Consider the following 19,939-nt stretch of genomic DNA (forward strand, 5'->3'; position numbering starts at 1 on the left):
TTAAATCTTTGTAAAGCTTTGTGCGTTGCGGAGTGTTCAGACACACAGCAGTGCGCACTTCATTTATTTTATTTTTTATCTATCCTTCCACTACAGAGTCTGAAAGAAGCGTGTCTAAGTGATCAAATGGACAAAGGCTCCATTCTTTCTTCTCATTATTGGCATTAACAGAACATGGACAGGAGAAAACGAGCATGATGAAGACTATAGATGAAATTTAGTTTACAAAGTTAGATAAGTACATCGCACCTGCACAAATAGTTCTCCTACAGACTTCACATCATGTGATTGTAGTGTGCATTCCTAGAACGTTCCACTTAGTATGTCTGATTCCTCTCAATAACCGCCATTATACTTTTATAACTTTTTATCTGTATTGGATGAAGTACATAAACCATGTAGTTGAGTTAAAGTAGAGCTACAGTAGGTAAAATATTATTCTGGTAAAAGTAAAAGCGCTCACTTTAAACCCTCACTTGAGTAAAAGTACATAAGTGTTTGCCTTCAAAAGTAAAAACTCCAAAGTACTATGATTTATTACTGCTGTTACTATTATCATTTTTGTCACAAGACTCTCTGCTTAATCAACTCAGTTTATGTGAAAAGAATCTAATGCTACTCTCATCACACCAATCTATTAATAGAATAATTGAATGAGTCAAACACTGATTGATATCTAATAAATTATTATGATCCCAAAAACTTCCTTTCAACTTCTTCAAAATAATCACACAAATGAGGCCACGGGTGTTGTGGCAAGTTCGAGTCAGGAGTTTCTTCCATCATTTATTCATCTCAAAATGTCCTGCTTGATGCTGATGTTGGTGATAAGTAGATACCACACAGCGGCAATCAAAACAAGTTTAAAACAGAGGTTGCATTTGACCCTGATTGGTGGTTTACTGCTACCAGTTAAGTACGTTATTTGACTTTGAAATGTAGTGAAGTTACAATAAAAGTCTCCCCAAACCGAAATACTTCAGTAAAATACAGATACATGAAAAATCTACTTATGTACAGTAAGGGATTACATTTACTTAGTTACTGCCCTTAATTTCATCCTTTTATATACACATTACTGCATCTGCATCTGCAAAACACTTTTGCACCTATGCTACAGCAGCATTCCCTCACTGGTCTCTGTTTTTGTGTCTCTCTAGAACAGGGGTCACCAACCTTTTTGAAACTGAGAGCTACTTCTTGGGTACCAATTAATGTGAAGGGCTACCAGTTTGATACACACAGTTTTCAGTTTGATCTGAAATAACAAATTTGCTTAATTTACCTTTTATTACATGTTATTATTAATAATTAATTATATTCATCTATGTGAAGACTGATTGTGTTAATGATTTCTCATAATAATTATCAACGATTCAACAAAGTAGGAAACAGCTATTTTTAGAAAAGGCCTGTGGGCTACTCATGTGGTCCTTGCGGTCTACCTGGTGCCCGCGGGAACCACGTTGGTGACCCCTGCTGTAGCAGATAAAAAAACACAACTTGTCATCATACCAAGAAACCAAAAAAATAAAAGAGGTAACAGAGCTGAGACTGGAAGTCATCATTAGAGCCAAATAAAGAAGAGGAAATGACATCAGGATGAAATATTTACTCACACAATAGACCAGAGCATGAGCCATTTAATATCATCAAAGAGATTTTAATATCATCTACTTATCAAATAACCAAAAACTCGTTCGCTGATCAACCTATAGTTAGATTTTGTTTTTAAAATCATTTTAATTATTATACCTCTGTGCTGCTGAAATCTTGAATCTGTTTGGACATAATGTGTTAACAGTAATAGTAACTCAGTAAAAATGATTACGTGAATAAATCGCTATGAAATATCTGTCCGGATCTGAGAGCAGACAACGAGATCTTTTATTACAGAGTTCATCCTTAAAATCTAATACTGTGTGAAAAGACTTTGCGTCATGCAGCCTGCACCTGCAGCATGTTACAAAATCAAATAAACTCCAGCTAAAAATGGCTGCAGCTCAGTGCGAGACTGCGAAAAAAAACAAAAAAACGCTGGTCTATAAAAATGGCCCAGTAATGTAAGTGGATTCGCTTACTCAGCGCACCGTCCCCATTCTCTCCCATCAGCCACTGATTGAATTAAACTGTCGATCGACCCGTACTGTGGTATTTGACGGATTGTGGGTGTGTCAAAGTAAAAAATAGAAAGAGACGGGTGTTAGAACGGAGTATATCGACCCGATCTGGGAATTAAAAGGCACCTTGATGGCTCATAGCCGAGGAAGTAAAAGACAAAAAGATAGAAATGTCTTGGTTTTAAATGCAATGCTGTTCGGCTGCTCGATTAGGACCTGATCCTGTTAGAAGGGGTTGATTCATTATTCGGGGACATGTCATCAGGTTCTATAGCAACAACCCTCTCAAAAGAGATTTGCATGGCGGACCATCCATATAAACAGATTGTAAAAATTTGGAATACTTGAGATTTGCTTTGAGGAGATGCAACATTTATGTATGGAAGCAGTCTCCAGTTTTCAGTCAAAGACACAGAGGCATGCTGTACAGTAATTATATGTTTTCCAGCATCTTCAGGACTAAGGATATGACAAACTGTATTTTGACATGACAATTTTTTTTAAATTTCAAATATTTCAATGATTTTGTCACTTTAACTTTGGACTGTCACTTTAACTCAGGACTGACACAGCACAGTGTCACTTTATGTCACCTTATACAAGCACATGGACACGTCAAGGACAAATCACACTGGATCACTTTAATCTGTATTTTGTCAATATCTGTGACACATATCCATCCTCTTTCCGTGCAATTTGTGTATGTATATATACTGTACTTAACAAAATTATAAACGCAACACTTTTGTTTTTGCTTCCATTTTTCATGAGCTGAACCCAAAGATCTAAGACTTTTTCTATGTACACAAAAGCCCTATTTCTCTCAAATATTGTTCACAAATCTGTCTAAATCTGTGTTAGTGAGCACATAACCTTTGCTGAGATAATCCATCCACCTCACAGGTGTGGCACATCAAGATGCTGATTAGACAGCATGATTATTGCACAGGTGTGCCTTAGTCTGGCCACAATAAAAGGCCACTCTAAAATGTGCAGTTTTACTGTATTGGGGTCTAAAGGGGGTCCAAAAACCAGTCAGTATCTGGTGTGACCACCATTTGCCTCACGCAGTGCAACACATAGCATAGAGTTGATCAGGTTGTTGATTGTGGCCTGTGGAATGTTGGTCCACTCCACTTCAACGGCTGTGAAAAGTTGGCAGGAACTGCAACACGCTGTCTACTTATACTTATACTTTATACTTATTTTATTTATTTCAATTTATATATACCCTTATATTCTTTTTCTATTTTTCATGTTTAAATGGACAGTTGTAAAATAAAACAACATTCCACTACATGTCGTACTCTGTATGAATGTGTATGTAAAATAAAATTGAATTTTCACACCTTGTTTATTCATTAATACATTTTCGTAAATTGCTCTGGTGTTATTGGTAACATCATGTTCATCATCTGTTTTCTATTGTCTAAATAGAAATATGTACAGCAGTAGGAGTAAAAAAAGAGATACACACTCACATCCTCCCATCATCATTGCCACGGAGAAGATCTTCTCTCCGTCAGTGGTAGGAGCGATGTTGCCGAATCCGATGGTTGTCAGACTGGTCATGGTAAAATACAGGGAGGAAATGTAGAGCGTGTGTTTCCCAGGGCCGCCTTCCAATCGACCGGAGCCGCTGGTGTTGTAGCGGTACGGTGAGCCAGTGGTGGTGGCTAACTGGTAGAGCCAGCTGTCTTTCTTGATGGTGTTACTGTTCTTGTCGATGACCTCGTAATCCCCAATGCTGTACCAGATACAGGCCAGCCAGTGGGCCACCAACCCGAACACACACACCAACAGGACCAGAACGGCCGCACCGTATTCCAGATAGTGGTCCAGTTTTCGTGCCACGCGACCCAAACGCAGCAGACGCACCACCTTTAGAGAGCTAAACAGACTGCTGATGCCCTGAAACAGAGGATGAAGGAAAAACCCATAATTGCGCTCTACTATTTCTGATTGCATCAAAATTATGAGTGTTAGCTAATTCAGAAAGTCAAAAAATTTGGGTTTTGCAACCAATCAATTGTGAATTTTTACATTTTAATTAAAATGTAAAGTGGAAGTGCAAATGTTTGCATACACCAAGACAAAATTATGAACAACAACCTAATTGTAAAATATATACACAAATCATTGATATGTCATAATATATACGATTATTAAAATAATATATTAATTAAGATTCACTATTCATAGATAATTATATTAATAAAGAATATGTTATTATATTAAGTCATTATAATATATACTATTATTTAAACATCTTTTCATTATTTTGTTTTGCTCAACATTCTGTGTGTGTGTGTGTGTGTGTGTGTGTGTGTGTGTGTGTGTGTGTGTTAAATTGAAGCCTATTTTTAATTCAAAACGCTGGGTTCTTCTACAGTCAAGGGGATACTGCAAAAAAATGCCATTTCTCATTAAAAGTTTGACAGGAGTTTGTGTATTACATTTCCTCTAAGACTTATCTTCTCTCATGGGAAATAATTTTGTGGCTGCTCTTTGTGACCTGTTGATTATTTGTATTAATTGAAGGTTGTGATATGAGTGTTTTTGTACATTTTGTTAAGGCTGTATGTAGGTTGTTGTGAGCACTCACAGTAAAATTATAAAGAACCTGAATACGCTGATGCACAGTTTTACCGAATAATAACCAGAAAAAACAGACGATGTGCGAGTGAAATAGCTGCTATTCATTCTGCTTGGTAAATTATGTCTGATTGCAATCATCTCTTAAAAAGCACTCTAATAGCTGAGGGTTTTTTCTCTGAAAGCATTTAGTGAATTGAACAATAAGAATTAGCAGAAAAATAAAATCCGGAGTTGCATGTTTTTAAATCGTAATGCGTTTCTTTAGGTTAATGACATTTATACAGTTTTCTGTTATGTTTATTTATTGGACTTTTTATCCAAACAGACCTGTAGATGTGTGCAAAACATTGTGTTTAAAAAAAACAACAGACATTTATGGGATTGTTTGAACTTCTATTAACCCTTTACTGTATTGCAAAGGAGCATTAAAAATATGCATTATATCCTTTAATATTATGGTCAGTGTGAATACTGGAAGTTTAGGTGTGAGGGCAGAGCGTTGAACACATAGTTTGTGGTTAGATGAATCTAAATGGCTGCTTAGAAACACCAGTAACCATAGTAACATTCAGTTGCAGTTTCATCCAGAGTGAGACAGCTATTGTACACATTTTCTAATGACCTTTTTAAAACTCCATGGAGGATTTTTACATGTGGTGAATATGGTGATTTTGATAAATGGGTCAAGGTACAGAATTTGGTGAACCCGATGAACTGGAGAAGAAATAAATATAATATTATATAGAAGTCTTCTTTTGGCTTCTCCCGTTAGGGGTCGCCACAGCGGATCCTCCGCACGTTTGATCTGGCACATGTTTTTTTACGCTGGATGCCCTTCCTAACGCAACCCTCCCCAATTTATCCGGGCTTGGGACCGGCACTGAGAGTGGCTGGGGATGGTTCCCTGACCGGGGATAGAACCCGGGTCGCAGCGGTGAGAGCGCTGCATCTTAACCACTAGACCACCAGGGGACCAAATATAATATTATATAACATATTGAAAATATAATGATAAATGGCACCAGGAGTTAACACCAAAAGTAACACAGACTTATAGAATTTACAAACACACACAAATCTATAACAAACAGAATGTAAAATCCATTATCGCTGCTTCTAATGGAGAGGTTATTCAGCCTTAAATGATTTTAGATTCTGGTAGTTCAGAAGAGCATCTTTAACAATAGTGCAGTAATAAACCACACATTTAGATCAATGCACTTTTTACGGTATTGTTTCAATAACATATTTACGCTTTGTGGACAAGTTGCAATTGTTTTGTTTATATTTCAACATTTCAAGTTGACCTTAAAAACAACCTAAAACAGCATGTTGTTAAGTGTTAAATTAAGACAAGATATACAATATTTGATTTATTAAAGAATTACACAATCATTTATTTGAACTCTTTCCAGTCTAATTGGCTTCCTTTTGAAGTTTATAGACATAACAATTGCAGCTTGTCTTGAGAAACCACAAAGTGTAAATATGGTATATTATGATAATTATAATAATAATAATAATTATTATTAGAATTATTATTATCATGAAATTAACATAACAGCATAGCGCACAGTGTTTTATATCATAGAACGTAGAAAGCCGAAGATATTTAGCTGTAAATAAAAATGACATGATAAAGAAAAGATATGTTTAAGAAAGTAATACATTCTTTTAAAATGTTTTAAACATGATCATTTTGTGTATCCTGTTTTTTTTTATAATCTGCTGGAAGCCACACATTTCTTTGCACCAACAACAAGATCAGTGAGATTTATAGCTCGGTTTGTGCTGATAAAATAATTCCATTAATCAAGTAGCTAAATAGTGTCTCTGGGAGATAATATCAACAAAATATTATCTGTCACGAACAAATACATGACAATAAAATTACTTTAAATCAGAGGTCACCAAGAGTTGTTACGGGATACAAAAGTGTTCTGGGGAAATGTATATAGATATGACACTAGATTTTTTTTATTGTGCATTTTGCCCTTTAACAACAACTTCTATATTTACATACGGCACCATTTCCGAAAACATCATATCCACACTTATAGCAGGGTTCAGTTAATTATTAACTAAAGTGTCAAACAAACATCCCACGAGAGTTGCTTTAGTGGAGGGGGTAAGAAAAGACCGATGGTAAGAGAGAGAGAGAGAGAGAGAGAGAGAGAGAGAGAGAGAGAGAAACTGAGAGACAGAGATAGCGACTGACTGGTATTTAAAATATGGTTTTGCTCCAAACCCCATGTGTGCAATATGTGGAGATACATAATGCAGTTACTATGGAGACACAATTCGATGATCATGTAAATTATGTGTTAAATAAAGCTAATGAAAGGGTATATATATATATATATATATATATATATATATATATATATATATTTATTTATTTTAGGCAGTGTTGAAAACATGTTATAAAGTAAGAATGCTGATATAGACCAGGCATCAGAAACCGAGAGTAAACTTCAGTCATGGACAGGCCTGCACAACCTGGGACATGAGGAAGGTCGGGTGCCAGAGGAACTGGGTGGAACCCCTTTCCACTGGGCCAGGAAAGGTCTGAGGCAGAGTGACGTTACTGGCGGATGTCCGGGGCGGGGCGTTGCCCTCTGCGGAGGTCCGGGGCATGGCGGCGCCCTCTGCGGATGTCTGAGGCGCAATGGCGCCCCTCTGCAGGTGTCCGCGGCAGCATCGGTGGGACTCTGGAGCGCAAACTTATCTTGAGCGCTTCATCTGAAGCGTAGCCAGGAGCATGGAAGTACGGAGAACACGAGTGGTAGAAAGTCCGGGTGATCTATTGTAGCAACGAGTAGATCTGACAGTGAGGGAGGGGGAATCGGGACCTTATAAAAGGGAAAGGTAAATAAGGAACAGGTGTAGGTGTTAGAGCAGGGAGAGGATGAGTGAGAGCTGGAGCCTTGGAGGGAGACATGGCTGGTGGTTCCCTGACAAATGTCTTTAAAAAATTGCATTAAGCAATTAACAAAACATAAATCCAAATCAGTATTTGGTGTAACCACACTTTGGCTTTCGATTCTTACTTCTGAACACTTTATACACTTGCACAAAGTCAAGGATTTAGTAGGATCAGAAGAGTATGATTAATCAATTATACCAAGCACATGCTAATGATCATCAATTTCATATGTAGGTTGATGCACATTTATCACTTCAAACAGAAGCAGCTGTGTAGGAACTTCAGACTGGGTAAGGAACAGCCAAACTCTGCTACTGAGTTGAGATTATGGAGAACAGTTTCATGCTACAGGTCCTACACCAGGAGAAGACTGAGCACTGCAACAAGTCCTAAGGAGATTCTACTACATCAGCAAGCATTTTACACATCTGCGGTTTCTATTTAGAGCAAGAGAAGCACAACTGGAAGGTACAGCTGGGTGTAATGTTTTGGGCCTGAAAGCGACGATGCTCTGTGGTTTGATTTTATTCTTCCAGTCATCAGCATATTAAACTTGACTATGCTGATTTAAAAGAAATGTAGTGTTTAGCCTTTAGCCTTTGAGAAATTTCATATATTATACAGTGACACATGTTCGCTTGTCAAAGCTATGAAGAAGAAACAAGAAACACTACAGATTTTGGGTTGCACCTCTTATGGATTTACCATGTTTCTTTTCAACTCTGTAAGGCAAGAAGCAAGAAACAAAACTAAGCTTTTAATGATATCTTGTGACCTTATGTGAGAGTGTGTGTGTTGCTTTGGAAACTGTGTGTGTGTGTGTGTGTGTGTGTGTGTGTGTGTGTGTGTGCTTCACTGTTGCTCCCATAGAACATATAGTACTGTATAACGGGGTTACACAAATTTTAACTGATAGAATTACATTTTTTATACCTTTGATATAATAAAATGTTTTACTTTTAATTGTATCCTAAGGGTCTTAAAATTTTTTGCACTTCCAAATTATAGCTGATGTAAAAATAATAGAAATTTTAGAACAGCAGGAAGTATTAATGGCTTTGCTAAGAGGGCTTAAAAGCTTTTTTTCCCCCTCTTTTGCAGCATTTCAAATAATTTCTGCTTTAGATATGAAGCTTGATGATGAAAACCAAAAATAATTTACTATTATTTTTTTAGTAAGATGTGTCATTTTGAACCTTATAACCATTTTGTTCCTGGTGATAATGAAGGAATAAGGAAGGAAAGGAAAGAATACTTTCGCACTTTTGCACCTTCTGCAGTTAGACTTGAGCTTATGTTCATGCTGACAAGTGCTACGGCTAATGCTACACCCGGGGAGTGCTCACCTACAGCTACAGAAATGTCACAATCAGTGGAGACTGGCCTCGTTAAGTGGGAATATAGAGGCTGATAGAGCTCTGGCTTTGGCTCTGAGGGTTTGTGTGAGGATTTTCAGTAGAAATACCTCATATCAGTAAATCAAAGGAACGAGACTCGTTGTTAGATCCTTGGAGACGATTCTCTGCTCGTCTGAAGAGCCTTGAATAGCTGCTGTGCTTTGAACATTAAGATTTGGAAAATATTTAGAAAACCTTAGCGTTGCCTGCTGTTAGACACAAATTGTCAACAGTTAGGCATGTGTCCATATAAAACATACACTCGCAAGAACAATAATCCAATCAACTAATTAAGAAGATCAAGAAGTTTCGGTTAGTGTTCATATCAACAATAAGAATTGGGGAAATGGACTGAGCATGGTCTTAAGTGGCAAACTGATCTCTGGATTTTCATATACAGTTTATAGACTTTAAAATATTGTGAAAAACAGTAGTTGTAGAAATACCTTGTTGATGAGAGACTTTTGAAGAGAATGGTTGGACTGGTACATTTACCTTATTAATCACTCTTTGCAACTGTGGTAATCAGAAAAGCATTTAAGTTCAATATGACACCAATGTCATCAAGTCTTTTTTTTACTAATTTGTTAGTTATCTATTACTAATTATGTTTGTAATACTCTTAAAATGTACTTCAAATAAAAAGCAAGCAAATTATCATGCGTTACTTGGGATCTTATTAATTCAGGGCCTCAAATGTCCTTATTGTAGGTTAATCTCAAAACTTATTGATCTCTCCCCAGTGGCCCAAATGCTGATGCTTATATTCTGTTTGAACAGCCAGTCTAAGAAGACTGGCAGCCTCGCTACAGGGATGACCTTTGAGTCTTAGTGTGTTAAAGAAGATCATTTCACAGCAAGATGTCTCTTTAATTGAGTAACATGACCAAATTACTGGACCAACCAGAACGAAGGGTGGATCAGCAATAAAACATAGCTACTTATCCACCTTTCTATATCTTGAATTTCTGTTTATGCAAGAGATCACGCTGAGGGCAACCGACTAATACTGACCTCGTCCACATTTTCGAAAGCGTTGATGATGTCATATGGCAAGCAGGAGAGCAGGTCTATCACAAACCAGGTTTTGAGATAATTCATCCGGATCAGCTTGGGATCGGAAATGACCTCACCGCCGGGCCCGACAAACGTGGTGTGGAAGTTCAGCACGATGTCCACCAGGAAGATGACGTCCACCACGCTGTCCAGCACCAGCCAGGTGACGTTGTTCTGCTTGGTTTTAAAAGAGACATTGTAGGGCACCATGATGGCTGTGTAGAAGGTGAGGATAAGGATCACCCAGTCCCATGTGGTCTTGAAGGTGCAGTAGTGCAGGATGATGTGAGGCGGCGTCTTAGGCGCTTCTTGCTTGTACTGGGGCAGGATTTCCGAACCAAGTTGAAGCACCTGAGAGCAAAGACGATTCAGAAAATTTTAGCAGAGTCAACAGATGGAGAGTGGGAGAAGCATGTGTTATGGGCAGAGATGCAGTGTGTGCATCAAACCATTGTAACTCCCCAAAATGATCGTAAGCCTACTTACCATTAATATGAGATAAAACGCTATAACAAGATAATAAGCATTGAACCTCATACACTATTAAAATCATCCTCCCACTCCTCATTAAAGGGTCTAAAATATGACACTATGAGACCACTCACCCACACATATCAAAACGGTAAAAGAGTAAAGCTCAGGTTTTTTTGTGACTGGGACAGAAGACAAAGTGTAAATTATTCATGACAGGACCTGCCAGTGAGGCTAAGGAGATGGATATAATGTAGGCAAACTGTGAGCTGGGGAATGTAGGCGATACGGTTACAGTAATGTCCTTGCGTGTATGCGCACGTTTTTGAGTGTCTGCGGTTCTGTTACAACTTTGTCCTTTGTAGCTTTGTTTACGTGCAAGCGCTCTACTATGTCTGTAGTCCTCACTGTGTAAATATGAAAGTTTTTTGCTTACAATAATATCACAGTATTCAGGGCAATGTTACAGGAGGAGAGCGTCATGGAATAAGTGGACAGAGTTGATCTTGATGGCTAATTTTGACAGTTGGCATAGAATTGACCATCGTGCGATGGTCATTAATGACTTACATTTATCTTTACTTATTTTAGATTAGATTCAACTTAATCATTGTACAAAGCCAATGAAATGCAAATAGCATCTAACCAGAAGTGCATAAGGGGCCTATTTACAATAAATAGCAAAATGTTAATTGAGGGTACATGGATGAAAGTAATTAAGGTATAAAAGGTGCAGAAGGTAATAAGATATGGGATTTACACTGATTAGGCTCGTTTGTTGGATCGGACCACACTAACCAACCTTCACTCTCCACATGCAACAATGTGCCTCAGCTGCCCATTACCCTGTTTTCAACTGTTCCTTCCTTGGCCACTTTTCTTAGATACTGACCACAGTAGACCTGCAGTCTTGGTGATGCTCTGACCCAGTCTTCTAGCCATCACAATTTGGGCACACTCGCTCAAATGCTTGCCCAAATTCGCTTGCCCATTTTGCCTGCTTCTAACACATCAGCTTTGAGAACAAAATGTTCACTTGCTGCCTAATATATCCCACCCACTAACAGGTGCTATGATGAAAAGATAGTCAGTGTTATTCACTTCACCTCTAATGTTATAATGTCATAATGTTATGCCTGATCGGTGTATATATAGTAATAAATAGTATAACTGGGCAAAGGCTTAGCAGAAGATAAGACATGTCGAGAAGAAATTAAAATAAGTATAAGGTTATGGACCATGGTCAAGAAGGGTTCTGGAGTTTGATCTCAAATCTATTTGCTGCTAACGTGTATCTATGCGTGCACATAAACTCACCTCAGCGAGTCGGGAGGTTTTGTGGGAGCTGACTTCAGGCTTGCTCATAGGAGTCAGCTGCTGGTTGGTGCACCGGCTGTTGGTCAGAGCACGAGTGAGCCTGGCAAACTTACCCCAGCCTGCAGGAGAACACGAACCATAACATTAGTCATAACACGTGATGATTTGTGTCATTTAGATTCTAAATAGATACAAATATTGTAATTGTAAAATATAGTAGATATAGTTTTGCCTTCAACATCAATCTTTAGGAGATTTTTTTACATACTAAATCCTCAAATGTCCTTTTTACTTCAGAATTCAGACCTTTCCTACTGACCAACTTATAAAAAACAACTTTTCCAGATTTTTGTTTTTGGCCTGGCTGAAGTGGAGGCACCTTGGCACTAAGTCAGTAACAAGATATAAAGCTACTGTATCATTCATACAAGCAGCAGACCAAAGACATTGTGCCTTTTTGATGTAACCCTCCATCACTTCAAACTTCATCAATGATTAAAGAAGTAGTTCTTCAAAAGAACTTATGAGAGGACAGAAAGATGCTGCAAGTGAGTAAGGGTACTTGTTGACTTCCATTAGAAGTCAGAGGGTTCATGCTGTTGGCTGGACTTTTTATTTTTATTTTTTTTGTTACAAATTTTATCACTATGTGGTACTTCCAGGCCTACATCAATACTTTATTAACCATTGTAATATTGCATAATTGTTTTATTATAGGAACATTCATGAGAGTCAACTGTTTTGTTAAAACTGAATTTGTACATATATATATATATATATGACACCACAGGGATTTTATACAGTGCCTAACAAACATGATAGTCATTCTCTTGCATAAACAGAGTCATTATTAATTAAGTTGGGGTAGTTACAGGTATAAATATGCCTCAGCTTACTTTCCATGAATAGCTCCAGCGTTAATTAGCATAATGCAGGCTGACTTGGCATCCAACATTGGTATCAGAATGACATATGAGTCATCAGAATATAAGTTTTTTTTTTTTCAAGCAGGTGTATAGAAATGGAAAATAAAAATAAACCCAATCCATAACAGTTAAGTGTTATGGCATAAACTAAACAACATTTTGACAGAAATATTTCTATACTTTTTGTTGGATGAACTGAGGTGGAATAGCTTTATACTAAGGGATTTGTTAGATTCTCAGCTTTCCAGTCCCTAATCTATCTTTCTTCTAAAAGCGTTCATCTTAAAACATTGATTAATGATCTGCCACCTCACCCCTCATCAGTTCTGCTGTCTGGGCAGAACCCAGATCATCACAAAACTCTTCAAACGTGACTTGACAGAAAACACGGGACCCTGCAGTTTTTTATCATTAGGGAACGGGATTATACGAAGTAAAAGTGCTCAGTAATAGGCTATTGTCTATAGTTCGGTTGTAACTGTGTTTAGGGATGCAAATAGCACTGATTTTTCCATGTGCTGTTGTATTAAAGATTTATCAACACCCCTCAATTCGATATTCTCTACTGTCTATTTTTTATGTGTAATTTACTCTATCCCTCCAAGTCTAAGTCTAATGCTGCTACATGTGGAAGACCTCTATGAGCACAAAGCATTAATGCACACATCAAAAATTAAAATTACAAGTCATCTTTGCTAGTTTTTGGGGGTATACAAACATAAACATAAACAGGCAAAGCTCGGGCAATAACCAAACAGTGTGAATCAGAGAAAAACAAAGACCAGGAAACCAAAAGTGTATATAGTATCTCACAAAAGTGAATACACCCCTCACATTATAGAAACCTTTTTTATTATACGTTCTCAAGGGACAATGCTATAGAAATGAAGTTGGATATATTTTAGTGCAGTTTGAAAATAACACAACATACAGCCATTGTTCTCAAAATAACTGGCAACAAAACTGAGTAAACCCTAAGTAAACAATGTCAAAACTGTGACCAAAGTGTCAATATTTTGTGTGAGCACGATTGTTATCTCGCACTGCCTTAATCCTCCTGGGCATGGACTTCACCAGAGCTGCACAGGTTGTTGCTGGGATCCTCTTCCACTCCTCCATAATGACATCACAGAGCTGCTGGATGTTAGACACATGGCGCTTCTCCACCTTTCGCTTGATTATGCTCCACAGGTGCTCAATAGGGTTCAGGTCTGGAGACATACTTGGCCAATCCATCACCTTCACCTTCCTCAGCAAGGCAGTTGTCATCTTGGTGGGGTTTGGCCCAATTTTTAAAGGGTGGGCATCATGTTCTGCTTGAAAATGTCACAGTACATGTTGGAATACATGTTTGTCTCAATGAACTGCAGCTCCCCCATTACCGGCAGCACTCATGCAGCCCCAGAACATGATGCTACCACCACTATGCTCGACTGTAGGCAAGACACAATTTTCTTGGTTCTCCTCAATAGGGTGTCACCACACATTCTGGACACATCTGAGCCAAACAAATTTATCTTAGTCTCATCAGACCACAGTAATTAGTGCTCTTGGACAGGTTGTCTGCAGCAAACAGTTCACAGGCTTTCTTGCCAGCAAGCTTCACACGAGGCTTCTTTTTGGGATGAGGGCCATGCAAACCGACTTGTTGTAGTGTGCAGCGTACAGTCTGAGCACTGACAAGCGGACCTTTGACTTCTGCAACATCCAAAGCAATGCTGCAGGACTCATATGTCTGTTTTCTTTTAAAGCAGCTTCTACACCTGACACAGAGCACGAGAACTCAACTTTATTGATGGACCCTAGCGAGGTCTGTTCTGAGTGAAACCTGTCTTGGAAAACCTCTGTATGACTCTGGCCACAGGACTGTAACTCAGTTTCAGAGTGTTTCCAATCTTCTTATAGCCTTGGTCATCTTTGTGGAGAGCTACAATTCTCATTCTTAAATCCTCAGAGAGTTCTTTGCCATGAGGTTCCACGTTGAACATCCAGTGATCAGTAAGAGAGTTCTCAAAGCACCACACTTTTGCTGATATCCAAGTCATTTATTGTGATAAACTGCTTTAATAGAAAGGCTGTTAATGGTGGAGCCAAATGACTACTAAAAAACTTTAATGGTCATTTTAATTGTAAGCTGCAATGGGTTTGAAATCATGTCTCGGTTGCCAGAAAAAGTAAAAAAAGTAAAAAAAATTATGTCACATGGACACACAAACACTTACACTCACACTCACACACACACACACACACACACACACACATATAGTTTTGAAAGCCTCTAAAAAAAAGTCAAACTGAAAAAGAAAAAAAAAAACAAGAAGATGAAGCGCTGTATTTTATGAAGTACAATAGCTGTCTTTTGACTCATCAAAAGGACAGAGGAAGTTGCTACAAAGGTTCCGATGCATGTAGGATGCACTGGACCAAGTTAACATACAGGCACATGCACGCACACACACACAAACACACAGATCAGAACACAGATCTAAACTGATGGATTATGTAAGTGAAGGTAAAACCACAGAGTCTGTGAGTGCCCCGGGCTCAGGGAGTACGAAATTCATTCACGTGCTAAATGGCCCTACACCGCTAATAAAAAAGTATCCCCTTCGCTTTCACACCCTCTCATAGTTATCAAAATGAAAAGATAAGAGGCTCTTGTCATGTCCTGACATCTCACACGCATCCCGCCTAACCAGATCTACACCGACCATCATAAGAGAACAGTAACGTGTGTTTTATTTCTACTGTTTTTCTGCTGATGTCAAAGCAGAAAAAAAAGGAATAATAAAAGATTTCATATCAGCCACATGAGAAACCCATGTGTGTGACACTGAGTCACAAGCTGAAGTGGAGTCAGTCAGCACCAGGCAACACAGAAGGCTTAGGCCAGAATTGCACACACATGTAATCACGTGTGTGTGTGTGTGTGTGTGTGTGTGTGTGTGTGTGTGTGTGTGTGTGTGTGTGTGTGTGTGTATATTTGTGTGGTGCTGTATGTCTATGTTTGGAAGGTTTTGTGTGCTTCAGTGGTCTGAGATGTTTTTCCTACAGAAGATCTTGGCTTATGCTAGATGCTTATAAATGTGTAGTAAAGGCTGAATGTGGGCTTTGGTGTTTATTTGATCAGGATTTAAAATAATCCTGAGAAATTTCCACCAACTTCAGGTGTACCATGCTAACAAATTTTACTATGGTACTTAAATTATTTCATTTTATTGCTTTTTTTTTGTTTTGTTTAAATAAAAACATCTTCAAGCATCATGCATCACGAACTGTACATGTTTTAGTTTCTTTGGATCCCCTGATTTTAAATCCCTGAATTACAATCATTACAGCATATTCTGCAAAATATTAATACAGAGTACTAGCAATTTCTTATCATTCTACTGTCTCCATTCATCTTTACAGTGACCAACATGAAAATATGCGGGTATATAAAGTATATACATATACAGTGTATATAAAAAGTCTACACACCCTTAGGAAATTGCAGGACGGTTACATCTTTAATGTGATCTTCCAACAAAGAAAAATTCAGAAAAATATATATATATATATATTTAATAATTAGGAACATTTAAAATAAAAACCATTCAGCATCCGGATAGTACATCAATTACAGTGATTCAGTGATAAAAGTAGTATTTTCTTAAATGTTTGGGGTTGACTTCTACTCAGAGCTATGGGCCACAAAAAGTTGTCAAAGACTAAAAAGTCAACAAGTCAAGAAGCTTTTATTGTCAATATCAACCATGAAATGAAACATTTCCCCTGAACGCTGGTGCCGCAAAAAACAACATAGAGCTACATCACACAACATAGAGCTACATGTGTAGTTAAGAAAGACTCATTCTTAAAGAATTGATGCTGTAAAAAAGGCAAAAGGTGCTTCAACAAAGTATTGGTTGGAAGGGGTGTGCAGACTTACAATTAATAAAGCTATGGGTTTTTTAATTTATTTATTTAAAAAGCTCCCAATTATTACATATTTCTTTGTTCTCTGGATTTCTGTTTGCTGCCAGAACACATTATTTTATTCTACATTATCTATTATAAGATGTAACAAATATGACATTTATGTTTATATTTCTGTCTTTTTTTTTTGTTTGCATAAGGAGGTGTGGACTTTATATCCACTGTAGATAACACATATATCCACTATCCATACATCGACCAGGCATAACATTATGACAATTATAAGATAATGACCAGTGAATTGAATAACACTGATAATATCTTTATCATTGCACCTGCTGGTGGGTGGGTTATTTTAGTCCTCAAAGTTGATGTGTTAGAAGCAGGAAAAATGGGCAAGCGTAAGGATTTGAGCAAGTTTGACAAGTCTGGTCAGTGTATATTTATAACTTTTAGTATCAGAGTGTACGGAGATATATATATATATATATATATATATATATATATATATATATATATATATATATATATATATTTATTTTGTGTGGTGTGCGTCTGCCCACCTCTGGTGCTCTCATCCTCAATGGGCTGCTTAAACGCAGTGATGTCTTTAAACGTGCACAGGAAAAGCACCACCTTGTCATTCTCATTCCTGATTGGTGCAATCTGCATGTAGAACCACACAGGTGCTCCTGAAATAAGATCAGAAGTCATTGGTGAGAAGAAAACATTGTATGTTTGTTTTGTGCGAAACAGTACTGGCTTGTGTACCTGTCCTGGTCATTACAATTGGCATGTTTTTTTTAAATCATTCCCTTAAAAGTGGGGGTGGTCTTTGTGCCTTTAAGTTCCAGTATAGGAGGTGTGTCCTTTGTGTGTACAATTCCCTTTAAAGAAGGCTGTAATTAAGCCTCTCATTCTATGAATAATGATAGCACTAATTATTACAGCATTTAAAGAGTCTGTCTTCTGTTCTGGATAATTGTACGAATGTGAAAACCCCGCCTACGTGTGTTCTGAGCTCAGAAACAGATGATGACACTGTAAAAAACGTGAATTATTTAACTCTAATCTGGATTTGGCACATCATGTGTCAGAAATGTCAGAAATAGCTGTGTAGGATCAATCTAAAATGCGGCAAAACATCAAGTACGGGAAAACGAACTGACAATCATTTACACATGTATTGGCTTCATTTCACTTCACTCGAGGATGCAGCAGTCCAGAATAAGAGTCAGACTTGTTTTGTCATCTGACCCGTGTGCACCCAAGCCTCCAGCTGCTCATGATCAGTGTGATCAATGTCAGGTGTCAAATGCAATCTAGACTGAAGATCCATAAATAATCACTGAAGATGATCACAAGATAACAGTAATCAAGAATACTTGTGTATAAGAGAAAAAGAGTGAGAGAGCAAGACAGAGACAGAAAGAGAGACAGTGATGTACAGTATTATGCAGTGGGTTGGAGACTCACTATTCCTTTTATAAAGCAGCACTTCAAAGCAGTTGGACTCATAGTTGTCGAAGGTCTGCCTCACTTTCTCTACGGTCCTCTTATCCGTCAGCTCACCATACATAAAACTAAAGACAGATGGAGAAGAAGAGAGAGAGAGAGAGAGAGAGAGAGAGAGAGAGAGAGAGAGAGAGAGAGAGAAAGAGAGCGAAAGAGAGCGAAAGAGAAGCGAAAGGAATCAAGAATCAATATGTCAGGACATTAAAGATTTAAAATAAAAAAATGAAAGTGGAAATGAAGATTGAAGAGAGAAAGAGAGAGAGATAGAGAGAGAGAGCGAGAGAGAGAGGAAAAGAAAAGTAAGGAAAAGACAGAATGAGTGAAAGAAAGATGAGAATAAAAAAATGTGTGACGAAGAAATTAACTAACAAATCAAAAATAGGGAGACAGGGCATGACTGACAAAATAACAAAACGTACAAAAGGGTGTTGTGGGGGGGTTTTTTAGGCAGGGGACAAAAATCTGTTCATGTGAGCACATAGTTGTTACTCATGTCCACTAGGGGCACTACCGATACCTACACTACCAACAGACATGTTACTATGTAAAATATGAGGTGGTATCAGAAAGTTGCACAACAAATAGCAGACGTGATATTTGGCTCCTGTGGACTTCGCCCTCTTCCCGAAGATGATGATCCAGCACAAAGGTCGCCATTTTTTGACCACTGCAGAGCTCCGGCGAGAATCACAAAAGGTACCTGACATGCTTCAAGAAGACGTCCAGAAGTGGCAGGAACGCTGGGAGCGCTGTATTGCTGCGCAAGGGGACTATTTTGAAGGTGACAGTGTGTAAACGTAGATAAATAAAGTACTTTTTTTGTAAACAGAGCTTATTGATACTACCTAGTATTTGCAAAATAATCTGAGACATGCAGAATTTATCGCTGTGCAAATTAGAAAGCGATGACACTGGAGTCTTCCCATACAAGTCTTTGTGTAAGCTGTTACTATAGCAACAATTAGGTAATAAAAAAAATGTGTGCGGTAAAACTACTGTCAGAGCTGCAGTTAGAAATAATTAATCCACACCTCCTGACCAATCAGAGTTCTGAATCCAATAGCACTGGTATATATGTTGTAAATCATGACGTTTGATTGCTTGTTTCTATTGAATGTAAAGCCAATTACTCTAAAAGTCACTGAAGATGAAAGCGAGTACAATGAAAGGTAACACACACACACACACACACACACACACACACACACACACACACACACACCTGTCTCAGTTTCCTACCTCCACACACATAAACATATACAGTCCTGCATATGCATATATGCACACCTGTCTAACCCATCTGTCAGTAGCACATGCATAGGCAAATGGACACACACAACACACACAACACACACACACACAAAAGAAAACTCAAGGCCCAGCAGGATGTAAATAATAACACATTTCATCAGCTCATTTGAAGCATCATGCAGAGCAGCCACACTGACAGAACAGACAGTGCAGATGGATGAGCCGTTCTAAACCTATACACTCTTACACGTACCGCATATGAAAAAGGTTCGGTGGGAAATAGAATATTTCATCATAAATACAGACAGGTAGCAAAAACATTTCTCTTTTTCCATAAATATTTAACCTTAAACCTTCGTCCGGTTCTTCAGGATGAAACTGTCACTTAATGTCACTTCAACACTACACCTTTCCATTAGGGAGGCAGCCATCTTGTGATTTTAG

General features: G+C 38.0%; 1 protein-coding gene across 4 annotated transcripts in view; it reads right to left on the bottom strand.

The window, feature by feature from the left end:
- kcnh5b (potassium voltage-gated channel, subfamily H (eag-related), member 5b) overlaps positions 1–19,939 on the bottom strand; it is a 58,080-nt gene that overhangs the window by 18,232 nt on the left and 19,909 nt on the right. For all 4 annotated transcript variants that reach the window (XR_006928244.1, XM_046870501.1, XM_046870493.1 and 1 more), the window contains 5 exons: positions 18,206–18,312; positions 17,293–17,421; positions 11,886–12,004; positions 10,056–10,448; positions 3,602–4,031 (listed from right to left, as the gene is read on the bottom strand). Coding sequence is in view for 3 of the 4 variants with exons in the window: in XM_046870501.1 (XP_046726457.1) it covers positions 3,602–4,031; positions 10,056–10,448; positions 11,886–12,004; positions 17,293–17,421; positions 18,206–18,312 (1,178 nt within the window). In the remaining variant the exon portion in view is untranslated. The remainder of the gene's footprint in view (positions 1–3,601; positions 4,032–10,055; positions 10,449–11,885; positions 12,005–17,292; positions 17,422–18,205; positions 18,313–19,939) is intronic.

This window comes from Silurus meridionalis, chromosome 2 (genome assembly GCF_014805685.1).
Source record: "Silurus meridionalis isolate SWU-2019-XX chromosome 2, ASM1480568v1, whole genome shotgun sequence".
NCBI lineage: Eukaryota > Metazoa > Chordata > Actinopteri > Siluriformes > Siluridae > Silurus > Silurus meridionalis.